The 17295-nt window shown below is 44.0% G+C and overlaps 1 protein-coding gene and 1 long non-coding RNA gene across 6 annotated transcripts in view; one reads left to right on the top strand and one right to left on the bottom strand.

Moving 5' to 3' along the window:
- Positions 1–1808: 1808 nt before the first annotated feature.
- On the bottom strand, positions 1809–3829 carry LOC310752341. The gene is made up of 3 exons (XR_014542916.1): positions 3740–3829; positions 1917–3655; positions 1809–1866 (listed from the first exon to the last, which is right to left on the bottom strand). It is a non-coding gene; the product is annotated as an uncharacterized lncRNA (long non-coding RNA).
- A 1158-nt stretch (positions 3830–4987) lies between these two features.
- The window catches only part of CCDC22 (CCC complex scaffolding subunit CCDC22), a 70957-nt gene continuing 58649 nt past the window's right edge, over positions 4988–17295 (top strand). Inside the window, exons 1-7 of one of the 5 annotated variants that reach the window (XM_083592192.1) lie at positions 5103–5274; positions 5356–6869; positions 8596–8676; positions 9885–10062; positions 12846–12978; positions 13064–13170; positions 14099–14183. In XM_083592192.1, coding sequence (XP_083448318.1) covers positions 8627–8676; positions 9885–10062; positions 12846–12978; positions 13064–13170; positions 14099–14183 — 553 coding nt within the window. In that variant the 5' untranslated portion in view covers positions 5103–5274; positions 5356–6869; positions 8596–8626. Of the gene's footprint in view, positions 5275–5355; positions 7743–8595; positions 8677–9884; positions 10063–12845; positions 12979–13063; positions 13171–14098; positions 14184–17295 lie in introns of those variants that run through there. The other 4 variants (XM_083592194.1, XR_014542877.1, XM_083592195.1 and 1 more) reach the window with 4 other exon arrangements.

The following is a 17295-nucleotide window of genomic DNA, read 5'->3' as shown; positions in this document are numbered from 1 at the left end:
GCTAAAAGTACCCGACATCTCACTTTCCTATGTATCGTTATTATTTTTTTTTAAAAGGTCTTAATTAGGCGTACTATTCCTATGCAAGTTCAGAAACATTATTAACTTTTGTATCTGGGTACTTTTATTTTCCTCTTCCTTAGTACATGATAGGAGCATTGATTGTGCTCTCTTCCCCAGTAGTGCCTGTGTACATAAGTATGTGTGTGTCTCTTTGGTAGTACAAATCTTGCTGCGAAATCTTGCTGTGAACCCTATATTTTGGAGGGTTGGACTAGATGACCCCAGGGTCCCTTTCAACTCTCCCAATTTGTGGCTGTGTGGAAGGACATGTGTCCGCAAGCATTGGAGGGTAATTCTTAAATTCTGGTGTGGTGATGGAGTTGAAATTCAGCCTAGCTTTGCTCTTTAGTTTTAAAAGGTGAGAGGTGAAGCTGTGATGTTTTGAAGCACAACTGGTAATATCAAGCATTTGAGTGATTACAGTGTTTATCATTTTGTCTACTATTTAAAAATCAGACTTCAAAGTCAATTCAAAGTTTAAGCACATGCAAATACATATGGGCCTTGACCAATCCTGTAAATAAAGGGCAGGAAAATTTTTTTGTCTGCAAATGGTAAGGCTGAAATGTTAAAAAAAAAAATCCTATGAATTCTGACTCTCTGGCCATTTTTTCCCATATATAAGGGCGTGGCATTGTTCCGCGAATGACCAGAGGAAAATCACACAAAATGATAGCCCTTTCCTGTAAATAAAGGAAGGAAACATGATCCCTTAGAAAATTTCTAGCTTTGGTAAATGCTTGAATTGCGGAGTTTCTTGTTTTGTTTTAAGTCTAACCCTATTTTTAAAAATCTACTCCTTACCCTTCATTTCCTTTATTCAAATGGTAATTTAGCCAAAATATTCAACATTTTCAATAGTATAAAAGGTTTGCTGAGACATGAACTCTGCACATGCACAGAGGCTAGATCAGCTAAAAAAAAAGGAAAAGAAAAGAGAGAGAGAGGAAGGAGAGGGGAGAGGAGGTTTGGAGAGCTTGGGCTGCAGGGAGAAACTTATCCAAATTTCCTTATGTAAAACTTGGAACCATTGAGGGAAATCACCCTTAATGTGTCCTTTGCTCCAGGGGCTACGTAAGACAAAAGAGTTAAGTACTGGACCGTCAAAGTCAGGAGGTTGCCAAGTTTCAAATCTTAACATGCCAAATTCTTTTCACAGGTAAATATCAAAGCATTCCCCCCCTCAATGGGATGTAAATCACAGACTTTGTTTGTGTGCATTTTAGGAACAGCATTTCCTGACAGGCTTCTCACATGAAATAATTTTCCCTTTTAACAGGATATGTGGACCCCGATAACAAAGTGTTTGTCCCTTCTTTTCTCCCACAGCAACTTTCTTTCTGTTCTGTGAAACAAGTCTGAATCCCTGCTATATTAGTGACTTCCATCTCTTTGCGGCTTTGACACTTTAAGTTACAAGTAATCTGTTTTCATTTATTTATGTCTATGAAATTAATTGAAGCACAACCAAACATTGTTTGTGGAATGGTATTTGTTTACCTTTTGCCTGAGCATTTCTTATTAATTCTGTCATTTTGGCTAGTTCAAGGTACTTACACAACTTTAAATTGCCATTCATTTTCTTGGTATTAAGTCATTTCCCAGTATTTTGCTATTAACATCCTAGCCGATATTGTCACATCAAGAAACACTCTTTTATTTTCATTGTTACTTCAGATTTCTTAAAATTGTGTGTCTTAGCATTTATTTATGGTTCCTCATAGGTCATTGTGTGTGTGTGTGTGTGTGTGTGTGTGTGTGTGTTTTATTATTATTTTGACCTTGTATTTTTTTTACAGTTCTCTTTCTCTACATATGGAGTAATTTTTTATTTAATAATATGGGAGGGAGACGATAAAAACCAAAGTGAAGGAAAGCAAACAAACTTAGCAGATAATAACAGTAATTATATGGAAATGTGATAATAATATTGAAATGAATAAAATGCTTAATCCGCTAAGATTTTTATTATTTGCAGCTTCCCACGGAAACTGAAGGACATCCTTTTTGCCTTTCGCCCCTTCCCTTTTCTAACTCTGTCTTTTAAGTCCCCAAAACCCTGCCCCTTACAGGATATCACTTCTACAAATGTGTTACTACAGATCCAATGAAAAGCTTTGCCACTACAAGACCTGCAACAGCAACAGACACCAAAGTTTTCAAAGGGGCCACAGCTATCTCTTTCAAAGGATATAGACTGCCGGGGGAGTGGGGCTGACAAAGGGGGGAGGAGTTGAATTGCAAGGACATTTTCTCACTTTTGAACCTCAAGACTGTGCTCCGGCATTGAGAAGATACATGCGTAAAAATATCACAATTGTCTCAAGATATGCAACTGATACTTAATTAGTTTGTTTTATATTATGTGTTATTACGTAGGAATGTTGAAATGTGTCTGACAGTGTGTTATTTCCACAAATGGGGGGGGGGGCTATTTTGTGGCTATTTTTGTGTGTAATTGTTTTTATGTTTAATGTCTTATTCCTTACACCCCAGTGGAGGATTCTCATACATTTTATGCCTTTTAACGGATCAGGCTATTATGTAGTCCAATGTTTAGAATTAGATAAATTTATAACCACATTTCGTTGTTTCACCTGGCACTCTGCCAACTTCCCTAACCATTTTAAAATGTGCTAAAACTCACTTTACCAAGGAGGAGCTTCAGGAAGGTGTATATGCTTTGGTTTAGCAGGAATAATCCCTTATAGAGTTAAATTGACTTATTTGGACAAATGCCCCTAAGAATGGTTTTGCTTTAACAGCTTGGTTTGAAAAGTTGAGAACCATGGGGCAAGATAAATTCAAATTGGACTCAGTTTGAATTGGGCAAGTGTATCCAGGCTGCAATTAGCTTTTGGTCCTTAAAGTGCAAGTGAGCAACTTCCCATGACTGCAAGACCAGAGCCTATAATAATAAAATCCCATAGAATGGCCAAGGCAAGGACATTTCTCTTATGACGTGTCCAAACCTGTGCCAGCTGTGGTGAGTGCCAGGCAACATGGTTAATATGAAAGCCCTAAGTGGATTCACCAGGGATTGCCACTACTGTGCCACTATGCCAGTGTGAGACCACAGAAGAGCTACCTTCGCACCTGAGAACACAAAAACGGTGGAGCTAAAATAACCAAACTGCATTTTTTTTCAGTCAGTAGTGGACCTTCCTGCTAAATGTAAAGCATAGACCACTATTGAACAAAATACAACAGGTGTTCTTTTATGTGATATCCTATATCCAGCTATCTGCACTACTATACTTGTAAATGACCTTAAGAGGCGTGGCTTGCAAGTCCCCTTCAGGTTTGCACAAACCCACACATCTGGTACGGTGGATACCAAGTTATTATTTAGTGCATATCTATATAACATACACGTACATTGTATTGGTCCGTGTTGCTCCCTCCTTTGCTGCCCTGCTCAACCCACCTCCTTTTCCATTAGAGCCTATTCCCACTCACAGGGCACCCCTACCTTCACCGAGATTTAGGGTGCGGAGAAAAGATTTGCAAGTTCTTACAGAACTTTAATGCAAATCTATCTCCGAATGGGGGACTGATACGGAAGGGGGGGGCATGTCTTCTTCACCTTCTTCTTCGCTACAATATATCAATTTCTTTCCAATTGTCAATGTCAAAAGGGACTAAAATCCATAAAATTCATAGAAAATCAATGTACCAATTTGCTCAATTTCTCTAGGACCCCATCACACCTCACCTGTCCTCCATAATCCCTGAAGCAAGGTGTCAAGACCCTAATCCTGTCAAATCGCTCTGCCCGGCCTTTCCTCTGGGCAGTGCCAGGTGGCAGACTTTACATATTCGAACTATTGTCTTCTCATCACCGGTACTCAGGAAATGTTTATCTGCGCATATCTCCAGCTCTGCATATTCCCCCTCCCTCCTCTGTATGTTAATCCAGTGTAACCCAACCTCTCTTTAATGTATTCATGATGTCATCTGTGTAACCCAACCTCTCTTTAATGTATTCATGATGTAGCTATGATGTATTTTGCACTGCATTATGGGACATGGAGGGAAGTTTCAAAGGCTCATGTCACCCCTTTCCCGCTGTTCAATCTCGCCTTGAACCTGTTGCGCAATAAACTTGGATCTTCTGCAGCTTGCTCCTGTTTCCGGCTGAGCTCATTTTTTCTCCGCAGGGACCCGCGGACTTAGTCCGACGAGCTGGGTGGCTGACCAGCCTCGCACCCAGATTTTTACCGTAACAACAGTTATGCCATGCCAATGGTTATTATATCCCTCCGCAATTTTATCCTCACAACAACCCTGTGAGGGAGGTTAGGCTGAAAAGCAGTGAATGGTTGAGTTTGTGTTGGGACTCTTAGAGGGAAAATTATTTTATTCATTTATAGCTCACCTTTCTTCCAATGCACTCTTCCCAAAACCTACTTACCTTCAGCAAAATGGTGGTCTTAAGACCATACCTAGAATAATAGGCGGGGTATAAATAATAAATTATTATTGTTATTATTATTCTTATTAGGGGAGATTTTGCTCTGGAAAGCCAAACCAGTCCAGCACTGCCTCCAGCCTGCAGGGCTCACAGTGGATTACATTGCTGGGCCATTTTGTAAGACACTCCAAAGCACAGACGAACCTAAGAATACAGGGACAATGAATTAACACTGGCATTTATTGAGCAATTTATGTAACTTCAAATTCAAAATTATAAAGACTTGTGTTAGAAAGAGTAGGAACCCTCCTCTCTTTAGTTGCTATCTGTTGTGTGATGGGGACACTCACTGCTGCCTAACCAAGGAAAAAATAATTACCTTAAATTAATCCCCATTATGTAAAAATAACCTTCTTGTTTTGCATTTCCGCCTGGGCCTATGGGCCCCTCCCACTTCCGCGTCGCACACAAAACGCCCTTTCTCACAAGCCCCTCCTCCTGCCAGGAGAAGAGCCTCCTGGACCACAAATCCCAGCATGCTGCGCGCGGGGGAGACCCGGCACTACATTTCCCGCCTTCCCCTCGGGCGGGCCCCGTGACCCAGGCGCCTGGCCCCGCGGAGAGCAGAGGGAGCGGTGAGTGCTGCTGCTGCTGCTGGCTTTCTGGCCGGCTGGCTTCGTCCCTCCCGGCTGCCTCTTCCCTTCGGCCCCGGGGTCCCGCTGCTCTCCTGCCGCCCCCCGCCTGGGCAGCCCCGCGGCCCCTTCCTCCCGCGGGCGGAGCGCGGGCTCGGCCAGGACGCCCCGCCTCGCGCCCCCCGTCAGGCGGGCTCTTCCCGGGCGCCCCTCGCAGAAGGAGGGCTGCCGGGGGCGCCCGGCCAGGCCTGATCCGGGCGGGAGGCAGCGGCGCTCCCGAAGGCCGGCTGCCGGCGCCCGAGGGGGCGGGAGGGGCTCGGGTTTCCCCTGATGGGCGCCCGGTTGGCCCCTGTGAGAGCGGGGCGCTGTGGGGGCCCCCCCTTGGCCTGATCCAGCGAGGCTGTTCTCGGGTTCAAGGGTAGGAAAGGTGCACGTGCCAAAATTCATCCTCTCAAACCACTTGGTTTTCAGTGGCTTTTATCGAGGGGGGGCGAGCGTGGAGGATATGGACATATTGCCGGGGTGCAACCAGAGAGCGATGATAACGAGCGGAGCAGCTGTTGACTCTCCTGCTTCTTCCCGAGGCCTCTTGCTGATCTTTATCTTTCTTGTGCTCTGGAAGGAAGCCGAGCTTCAGCAGTTTGCCCCTCAGCTGACAGAGGAGAAGCAGGGGGGGTGACAGTGCCCTGGAGGGAACGCAAGCTCTCCTGCAGCATCAGTACTGCCAGGTTTACTATGTTGCTGCTTAATGGCAGCCCCACACACCTTCTGTGTGTCTCACAGCAAGGCTACAGTTGTGAAGTTAAAGTTTACTCCGTGTTTTCCCATGTGTTCCAGGTAATCCTTTCAGTTGCTGTGCCTCAAACCAAGTCCCGTATATTGCAGAACCCCAGCAGAGCCTGGCTGGTTCAGGGCAAGGGCCCCTCTGACCCTGCATCCTCTTCTCAAAGTGGCCAGCTGGCTGCTTATGGGAAGCCTGCACAACCAGAGTGCAGCCGTATTCTCCCCACACGCAACTGGCATTTAGAGGCAGTGGTGGCAGAATAACAGCAATTGTGGCTGGTGGCCATTGATAGGCTCTCCTCCAAAAGGGGAAAAGCAGAATGAGGGCATCTGTACTGTAATCCAGCATTACAAGTTGTTCACAGGCATTGCCCACTCTGGCCTGTACATCCTCCTGATGCCTTCAGGCAACCATCGTAGTGACCTCCACATGTGGGACTCCCAGCTCCAGCTAGTATGGCCAGTGGTCAGGGACGATGGGAGTTGTAACTCAACAATACGTGGTGTTACCCCTGCTTTAGAAAACCAGAGCCACTGGAATAGGGGGATCCTGCCACAAACCACAGCCTTGGTTGCTAGTATTCTGATGTGGTATTTGTGTTATTCACATCGCCTTAGAATTTGACTCCCTCCATCCACCCCACACCCAGCTGGTGATAGCCTGTCTTCATCCTCCTCTCTTCAGCTCCCTTCATGGAATTGGAGCCCATCCCAGCCTGGCTTTAATTACCTTTACAGTTCACACTTGGAGTATTGGTCAGACTTATAAAGAGGGTGATGGCGTCTACATTGGTCTAGAAATAAAAATATGACTAGAAGGAGGCAAGAGAGAGGCTTTTGAAATCATGAATGGTGTAGCAAGAAAGGTGTTTCTTCTCCCAGGTTCGTCTTCTCTCAGAACACTAGAGAGAGGCGTATGAGACATGATAGTGAAAAGGAACTTTCTGCTTCAGAGGCAGGACACCTTTGAATAGCAGGTACTAGTGAGGAACAATGAGGAGTGCCTGCGGCTTTGCTCTTTTCCTTTCTAAAATTTATTAGAAATGCATAAAATGACTACATACAAATGCAACAAAACAGAGAATACAGTACAAAGCAATACATAATGTAACAATAGCAGTTCCAAAGCAGCTCAAAAAACCAGCCACAATATGTTGATTAAAACATGAGGAAATAAAATAGGTTTTTAATTACCTGCCTATATTATATGAAGCTGGTGCCAGGCAAATGTTATTTTAGGTAAAGGTAAAGGGATCCCTGACCATTAGGTCCAGTCATGACCAACTCTGGTGTTGTGGCGCTCATCTTGCTTTATTGGCTGAGGGAGCCGGCGTACAGCTTCCGGGTCATGTGGCCAGCATGACTAAGCCGCTTCTGGTGAACCAGAGCAGCGCACGGAAACATTGTTTACCTTCCCGCCAGAACGGTACCTATTTATCTACTTGCACTTTGACATGCTTTCAAACGGCTAGGTGGGCAGGAGCTGGGACTGAGCAACGAGAGCTCACCCCGTCACGGGGATTCGAACTGCCGACCTTCTGATCAGCAAGTCCTAGGCTCTGTAGTTTAACCCACAGTGCCACCCGCGTCCCTACCATGTTATTTTACATGGTCTTAAAGCATTGGCAGGCCATATAGGTTCTCTACAACAGTTTTGTGAGGCTGGTGGGAGAGCTTTACTTTCTTTTTCCTTTACGTATAAAAAAAAGGATACCAGGTTTCAGCAAAGGTATTTTCCTTTATAACCCCATTTGCAACTCTTCTAAGCCCAGTTAGTTGTCCTGAACTAGCTGTATCCCAAATCATTGAACCACATCTCAAGGGGTAGCTGTTGCCTTCCTGGTTGGCTGGTGAGTTTCCCAGAAAAATTTGTCTGTCACCCTTGGGGGGAAATTGCACTCTGTGGCTCCTGGGCTAGGAATGTCCTTTGTACTCTTCATATGGACGCACTTTGCTCTGGTCTTCACCTCTAGTATAGACTTGGTTGCCTGTGGCAAGAATTGCCTCCAGGCAATAGAACAATGAAATCTTTTAAAGCAGAAAATCTTTCAATTGTGCCTTCCCCCTTTCACACTATTGTAAACCACTTAGAGGCTATTGTAGTTAAGCAGCATGCAAATTGTTTAAATAAGTAAGTAAAACATGGGCAGGCAGGTATGTATGAGATATATTTGTAGGCAACTTACAGTTTGAGAGATTATTCACAAGATTGGCCTAACCGGCAGACAGGAGTAAAGTTGCAGAAAGAGGGGGTTAATATTCCAACCTGTTGTAGAGGAAAAAGGTAAAGATGAATTTGTCCCAATGTCGTCATGGAACTTGCTGCTTGTAGGTACCCCGGCTTAAGCCCTGCTGCTATAAGCATCCAGATTACAGTGGTGCCTCACAAGACGAAATTAATCCATTCCGCGATTCTCTTGTCTTGCGGTTTTTTTGTCTTGCGAAGCACGGCTATTAGCGGCTTAGCGGCTATTAACGGCTTAGCGGCTATTAACGGCTTAGCGGCTTTAAGAAAAAGGAAAAGAACTCGCAAGAACTCGCAAGATGTTCCGTCTTGCGAAGCAAGCCCATAGGGAAAATCGTCTAGCAAAGCGACGCAAAAACTGAAAAACCCTTTCGTCTTGCGCGTTTTTCATTTTGTGAAGCATTCGTCTTGCGGGGCACCACTGTATTGGTTGTTGTAATGCTTCTTCTTTTGCACAGGGTTTCCTGTATCCATAGATGTATTGGCATCATGGAAGAGGTGGACAAGATCCTCATACATTCCCTTCGCTTCTGTGGGACGTAAGGCCATCTTTATGCTGCCTGTACTTCTTCATAGTAGTGGGTGGGTGTGGTGAGAAGTCAGGTACTCTGGTGCGTGGTGTCCATAGGCAATCATGGGTTTGGTGGACAAAGACAGAAAAGGGTTTGGAAGCATGCCTTCATGCAGGATTTGACGTAGGGGTGTAGGGTGGCTGGCTGCTGTCTCCTATGGGATTTCACAGGCCTGGAGCCTAAAAAGCTGAAGTCAGTTTCTAGAAATTCAGAATACTTTTCCTGCTGTGAACTCTAATAAAGCAAAGGCTGTGGTCCAGGGAATGGGGTTTCACAGGAGAGCTAGTAGACCCAGAAGCTCATGCCAGGGCTTTCTCTTAGGCCAGGCAAGAAATTAATTGGGGTTAAAAACTTGCAGCTTTTGCTGTGTTCCATTGGCTCTTTGTTTTTGCTTGGGGAATCATGCTTTCTTGCCGATGCTTTGGCTCCAGCTGGGTGTTTCATGGCTTCTCAGAGCTTCGTGGGAGCAAGCAATTGGCAGTTGCCTAGTGACCAAGGTTGGATTAATCAATGGTATTGCAGAAGCTCATAGGTGGCTCTGTGACTCCAGGTAGGTTCATATGTAGAGAGGCAGTCCTTAAGGGATTGTTCACTGGGGCAAGACAGTTTGAGCTTATTGCACCAATTGTTGCCCAACTGCACTGGCTGCCAGGGAGTTTCTGAGCCCAACATCTACATGAAACTGCTGAGTGGGGTCATCTAGGAGGCTTATTCCCCATGTGCACACATAGGACTGTAGCCTTAGCCACCACTGCTGCACCAACTCTTCTCTGAAGAGGCTCTTGGCAGTACAGGTAGTCAGTTGCCTTCTTGCAGTTCAGGGCCCTGGGAAATTATTATTATTATTATTAATATTAATATTATTACATTTTGTTGTTTTATGTTGCCCAAAGTGACTTACAACCAATGAAACAAACAAACACCCCAGTTTAGATACATTCAAACCAAGGAGACTGTATCCCATGTCCCTACAAGCTGCTTATTGGACAGGTGGTACAATGGCAGCAGAGTCTTAGCAGCAGAGGACAAATTGCAAAAAAGTATGGCAGTTGGCAAACCATTCCCTTGTTCTTCCATCCTACTGCATGGAGTGGAAGATGTAGGCTCTTCTGTTGCAGTAAAGGAAAATGGTCAGTGCAGGGGACTATAATCCCTGCATCCTTCTCCCCTTCCAGGGATATCCCAGAGGAAGTGCAGAGCATCCGGGAGTTTACCACCGAGTTGATAGTTGAATCTGTGGTGCGATGTCTTCGTGTCATCAATCCTTCTGTGGGGTCAAGTCTCTGCCACGTCCTGCCTCCAGGGATGTCTGCTCGCTTCCGAATTGGCATGAGCCTAGCGCAAGCTTGCCAGGTAACTACAACTAAACCAGGGTGTGGATGCATTGAACAAAGCAGGCTCTTCATCTCTGAAAGTTTGTGCAGTGGTAGATAGTCTCATTAAGTGCCATGAGTTCTGGGCTTGAAGGTGTTGTGAGAAATCTGGTGTAGTATAGAATTTTGTCTGCTGGAAAAGCAAGCTTCTAGGTCTCAGCGTGGAAAGCCATGGGCCACTTTTGTTAAAGGATCCAGAAGTGGCTGGTCCGTGACCTCCAGTTGTGTTTTCCTGCCCTATCCAAAAAAAATTCTGGCACTCAAGCAAGAAACCTAGATTGTGTTCACAGCAGACAGTTGTGCAGTTGACAAAAGGTTTTTGTTCTGTTTTTTAGCAACATTAAATTATCTTCTCCTCACATAAATATGGCCCATGCCACTTTGGTGCCTCTGTCCACCTCAGAGAAGTTATTGGAGAAATGCTAGCAAGACTGTGTACTTGAATAATAACCCAAATTCTGTGACAAGAAAAGCAGAGGTGTTTTACTAAATTTGCATAATTATTACATTTTCAAGTTGCCTTTTCTAACTATTGTGTTTAATTTATTCTGCCTTTGCTCATCTTTGTGGCCAGGAGCTAAACAAGGCTCAGAAGCTTAATCCCCTCTGGCTTTAGAAATTTCTGATGGCCTTGAACATTCACATTTTTAATAGCCATAAGGGCTAGAAACTTGCAACAACAACAGCAAAATGCAGAGAATCCATGGGCAGAACTAAACATGACAAGTAGTAGACACCGTTCTTTTCATATTTCTCATGATCCTGCCATTTCTCTCTGTTGCCAGCTCACTTCTGGTATCTGTGCTGGAAACAGGGAGAAGTAGCTGGAGCAAATGACTATAGGGAAGTGAGGCATGGGAAGGGTTTTCAGCTCTCCTTTTACTGTTAAATAAAAATGCATTTCTGTTATGTGAACAAGTAAGTGAATAATGGCTGGTCTGCATTGTTGCTTAAGGACATGCAGAGTATCCCCCTGTCTCCCTCCTGCTTTCTGTAGAGAAAGTCTGTAATATCCTCACTATGACTTCTCTGAGTGGGGTTTTCCTTTTGAGGGTGGAGCAAGGTGGGGTATTATTGGGCACCTCCATCCCCATCCCAGACATGGAAAATGTGGGCTTGTCTTGCAGGGTTGCTGTAGGGGTTAAAACAAAAATTGTGTTTGAATACTTCAGAGCACCACATAGATGCTAAGTTAGGGAGCCACTTGAGCGTACTTCAGGCCAAGTAGTTTGCTTCACAGTATCAAATGGTGGTGCTTATGCCAAACCTCCTTGTACACAGATAACTAGCATGCCAGGGAGAAGGGGCAACGTGGCTTTCTCCCAGAGGTGTTGTTTCATTTGTATGTGTAAAATAAACTTCCAGACAGACAGTGCTCACCCATCCCTTGCAAACCATGTTACCGTTATGGCTGTTGCTCTGAGGTCATAGGATATGTTGCAAGGGGAGGAGAGGAGAGGACATTGGGTGTTGGGAAAGAGTAGAGGAAGGGAAAGCCAGTTGGCACTGAGGGAGGAGGAGGGAGAAGCCGAGGGGAGCATAGCTGTCAACTTTCAGATTTGAAAATAAGGGATCAGCAGCCTCACCTGTCCCGGGGACAGTCTATGGGATATCTAACAATCCGGGATAGCAGCGGGAAGCAGCAGGAAACAGCGCTGAAATAAGGGAATTTCCTGCAAAAAAAGGGAAGGTTGATATCTATGGAGGGGGCGGGGAGCAGAGAAGGAAGCAGAGGAAGAGCTGGCAATTTCTGTGCCAAAACCGGGCCTAAACCCCAGCTGAAATGGATCCAGAAAATCAGTTTCTTCCAAAAGCAACTGGATCTGGTCTCGCTTCAGAACCTTGCCCAGGAAAGGGAGACTAGCAACTGGGTGGTAGTTAGTTAGGTTTTCCGAATCCAGGGAAGGTTTCTTAAGGAGTGGTTTTACCACTGCCTCCTTCAAACAGGCAGGGACCTCCCCCTCTTGTAAAGAGGCATTGATCCCCTCCCTGGCCCAGCCCGCTGTTCCCTCCCTGATGGTTTTTATCAGCCAGGAGGGGCAGGGGTCCAGAGCGCAAGTGGTCGCCCTGACTGATCCGAGCACTTATTTCACAAATAGGGCACCATGACACTTTCTCCTTTGCCCATTGCTACCCACCAAAGTTCAGATAGTGGGGAGAGACTTAGCAAGGTCTCAGGCTGACTGCAGAGTTCTGGCAGGCTTTTGTGGAACCTGAGCCCCCCCCCCCCCCAGCCATGCAGAGCTTTGTCAGTCAGCTAGCAAGTCGTGAGAGACAACAGACAGGATGGCCACATGGCCAACAGGTGTTTGAGTTTTGGGTTGTGTGTGTGTCTACTTTTTCTTTTCTTAATAGTTCTCATTGAAAATTGGTTATGTTAACTGCTAGAAATATTTTTAATATCCATGGGACTCAGCGAGCAGTTGCCAAGTTGTCTTTCATCATCCATTGTTGAGAAGTAGTTGCACGGCATTACAGTTCACAAATAGCTTGATTTCGCAGGACTGGCCTTCCATGGTCCTATCCTGGACTGTGTTAGCCAGGCGGCCTCTTGAGAGTTCTCATGTGAGCACAAGCACTTTGGACTGTTGCACCAAGGAAGCAGGGCTCCTGGTCCTTTGAGCCAGCTTGGAACACCTTTATTTTAGATGCTCCATCTCTCTTCGAACCAGGCACCAAAGAGCCTCACTCCTCGCCTTTACCCAGCAGGCCACTCTCACTCGGCCCCACTGTGGGACTGACATGTTACTTTCCATCATTTAGGACCTGGGATATCAAGGGGAAGTTGGCTATCAGACCTTCTTGTACAGCAATGAGCCCGAAATCCGACGCCTCCTGCTCTTCCTGGTAGAGAAGCTCCCACGCGATTCCTCAGAGGATGCCAACCAGCCTGTGGGTATGGAGGAAACTGGGCAAACACAGGTCCCGGGCACAGGGAGGCCAAGTGGTGGCAACTTCTCTAACCTGCTGTGTCTTTGCAGGCAAATCAACGACACTTCGCAGAGCCATTGCTGCTGCCATCAAAGAGCAACTGGCGGTCCCCTGGGTGCCCCCTGCCTGCCGTACCCCCCGCTTGCAGCTCTTACAGGTGTGCTTCCTCACCCCTCTTATTAGGTTAATGGCCCCACTCCTCGGGTTCATGGCTTCATAAGCAAGATCTGTTGCTGAAATTTTATTTCTAAGACTGTTGACTTCCTTAAAAATGAAAGCCTTTCCAGTCCTCATGTTGTGGAGAAATGCAGGAAACCTTTGCAAAAGGTCATTGTGGATTTTGGGTTCATATGACTATCTAGGATCTGGTCTGCACTGTTGGGGCTTTTTTTCCTTGCCGATAGATTTTTTCATAATCTGCAGAAACCCAAATACTGACTTCTAAGGGACACGGATGGTGCTGTGGTCTAAACCACTGAGCCTAGGGCTTGCTTGCTGATCAGAAGGTTGGTGGTTCGAATCCACACAACGGGGAGGGCTCCCATTGTTTGGTCCCTGTTGCTGCCCACCTAGCAGTTCAAAAGCACATCAAGTGCAAGTAGATAATTAGGTACCACTCTGGTGGGAAGGTAAACGGTGTTTCCGTGCGCTGCTCTGGTTCGCCAGAAGCGGCTTAGTCATGCTGGCCACATGACCCGGAAGCTGTCTGCGGACAAACGCCGGCTCCCTTGGCCTATAGAGCGAGATTAGCACCGCAACCCCAGAGTTGTCCGCAACTGGACCTAACGGTCAGGGGTACCTTTACCTTTGACTTTAAACAAACCATGCAGAAATATGTAAATCAATCAAATTTCTATGCATCCATTGGTATATCTTAAACAAGATATTGCTGTATTTTTCTTGTTGAGTATGTAAACTCCTTGAGCAAGTAATTCATTTTATAACCCCACTCCTTGCCACCTGTTTTATATTTCTCTTTCCAGAACCTGTAAACCCAGAACCCATTTCCTCTTACAGTGTTTCTTATCTTTCTGTGGGGTGAATGCTGATTCAGACTCTCTCCCCTCCCCCCTTATCCTTGCTAGGGTTCTTGCCTACTGAAGCGATTCCAAGCTCAACCCTTGGTCCTGCCTCGAGAGTCAGACCCCTTTTTGGGGAAGGTGCCCCCAGGTGAGTTTTGCCCTGTAGCTGTGTGGGGGTGGGGGAATAAGTAAAATGGAGGGCATGGAATGGCAGGTTTTTCCCATTCTCCATTTGTTTATTTCCCTCTCACTCATGTAAGGTTGCAATCATGTATGCAAAGCCAGCATAAATTTGGGGCCCACTTAGTTCCTGCATGGAACCCCTCTTGATATGTCTAGACTTGTACGGCATTGTTTTCTTGCAACAAGTCTCTGCTCTTCCCCTCAGATCCCCTTTGATTAGAAAAGAAGAGGGTTTTCCAGAGTGCTGAGAGTCCCCCCAAGTTAGGGGAGGCCCTTTTTTTAGCCTCTCAGGGGGAGATCCTAGAGTAGCTACCCAAAGGGCTCCTCTTGCATCCTGCCGTTCATGGCTGGGTAGATGATGCCACCAGCAGTATGTCCTTGGTGGATCTTTGGCAATTGCATTCTGGGAGCATGTGCGTACGTGGGATTGTGAATATTAATAATGATGATGATGATTTTATTATTTTTTTATTTTTTTATAAGATATTTATTAAAGTTTTAAAAGTTTATATAAAATAGAAAAAACAAAAAACAGAAACAGCAAAAATACATACAAAATACATACAACAACAAGTATAATTTCAATCCCTTATATTCATAAAACTTACTTTCCCGACCTCCTCATACCTCCCCTTTCTGTATTCCAATCTCTAATTAATTCAATTCAGCAAATCCTTCCCCTAATTTCTATATAAATTTTTAACCTTTCTTTTCTTGATTACATAATCATTACAGCTTAAAACCACTTAATTTCTGAATCAACATCGTTCTAACATTCAATAATTTTACAATGTTTCTTAAGATAGTCCTTAAATTTCTTCCAATCTTCTTCCGCCGTCTCTTTTCCCTGGTCTTGGATTCTGCCGGTCATTTCTGCCAGTCCCATATAATCTATAACCTTCATCTGCCATTCTTCCACGGTGGGTAGATCTTCTGTCTTCCAATACTTTGCGATGAGTATTCTTGCTGCTGTTGTTGCATACATAAAAAATGTTCTGTCCTTCTTTGACACCAATTGGCCGACCATGCCCAGGAGAAAGGCCTCTGGTTTCTTCAGGAAGGTATATTTAAATACCTTTTTCATTTCATTATAAATCACTTCCCAGAAAGCCTTAATCCTTGGGCATGTCCACCAAAGGTGAAAGAATGTACCTTCAGTCTCTTTACATTTCCAACACTTATTATCAGGCAAGTGGTAAATTTTTGCGAGCTTGACTGGAGTCATGTACCACCTATAAATCATTTTCATAATATTTTCTTTTAAGGCATTACATGCCGTAAATTTTATACCGGTGGTCCACAACCGTTCCCAGTCCTCAAACATAATGTTATGACCAATATCTTGTGCCCACTTGATCATAGCTGATTTAACTGTTTCATCCTGTGTATTCCATTCCAACAGCAAGTTATACATTTTTGACAAGTTCTTAGTTTTGGATTCTAACAATTCTGTCTCCAATTTTGATTTTTCTACCTGGAAACCAATTTTCCTGTCTAACTTAAAAACCTCCATTATTTGATAATAATGTAGCCAGTCTCGCACTTTATCTTTCAATTTCTCATAACTCTGCAATTTCAGTATATCCCCTTCTTGTTCCAAAATTTCCCAATATTTCGGCCATTTAGACTCCATATTAAGTTTTTTCACAGCCTTTGCCTCCATTGGGGACAACCACCTGGGAGTTTTGTTCTCCAGCAAATCTTTATACTTAATCCAGACATTATACAATGCTTTCCTGACAATATGGTTTTTAAAAGCTTTATGAGCTTTAACCTTGTCGTACCACAAATATGCATGCCACCCAAAAGTATTATTGAACCCTTCTAAGTCCAAAATATCTGTATTCTCCAGAAGTAGCCAGTCTTTCAACCAGCAGAAAGCTGCTGATTCATAATAAAGTTTAAAATCTGGCAGGGCAAATCCCCCCCTTTCTTTTACATCAGTTAATATCTTGAATTTTATCCTGGGCTTCTTGCCCTGCCAGACAAATTTAGAAATATCTTTCTGCCACTTCTTGAAACAGTCCATCTTATCAACAATTTGCAATGTTTGGAACAAAAATAACATTCTAGGCAAGATGATTTTATTATTTATACCCCACCCATCTGGCTGGGTTTCTCCAGCCACTTGTGAAAGAAATGCCATGCCAATTTCCAGTATTTGTTCATGCAATCGGCTTCCCCACCCATGGTTGTCTGGCCAACTGAAAATCAGAGCCCAAAAAACATTTACTTGTTTTTCTTCTACTTCTTCATCGTATTTATTTTATTTTGCAACACAAACACACATAACACTAAAGAAAAGGAAACTTAAAAAGGAAATACAAAAACCAGTACGAACCAGATAATGAACATATAACCATATTTCAGTTCTTCTTTTCTTCTAGTTGACTTCCTTCATCCTCAGCACGGTTCTACTTTCATATATAGTAAACTTTCTTCTCACTTCATTTCCCCCCCTTTTCTTTCTATTTTAAGCTTTCACACCATAATTAGTTTTGCAAAAGTTAATCAAAACAAGTCCACGTATTAATGTGTATTTTCCCTTCTTTTTGGAATTTTTGTTTAGACTGACCCCTATTTGCATCTGTCATTCTAGCCAACTTAATGTAATAATAGAGAATAATAGAGAAATTAATAGAGGAAGGAAAAACAATAGAAGAACCCAAAGAAATTTGCGGAAAATTTGCAAACTATTATAGGAAACTATATCAAGAAGAGATGGAAAAATACCTAGCACAGAACAGACTTGTGGAAAAATTAAGCAATTAAACTTACCAATAACGATGATGGAGGTGCAACAATCAATTTCAAAAGCAAAGACAGGAAAATCTCCAGGTATGGACGGCCTGTTGGCAGCATACTATAAGAAATTAGAAGATACACAGTCAGAACCAATGAAAACAGTCATGAATTAAAAGAAGGAAGAATACCAAAATCATGGGAAGAAGCGTACAAAAAAAAAATATAGAAAGGACCCTCAAATTTGGAAAAGTGGCAGGATTTAAATTAAATAAAAATAAAAATAGCAACTTATTTAAGGATAATTATATAAATATCTGGAAAGAAATTAAAAG

Source organism: Podarcis filfolensis, assembly GCF_964270895.1.
Source record: "Podarcis filfolensis genome assembly, chromosome: 17".
Taxonomy (NCBI): Eukaryota; Metazoa; Chordata; class Lepidosauria; order Squamata; family Lacertidae; genus Podarcis; species Podarcis filfolensis.
Note: the sequence above shows the minus strand (reverse complement) of the source record. Positions and strands in the feature narration are given on the sequence as shown.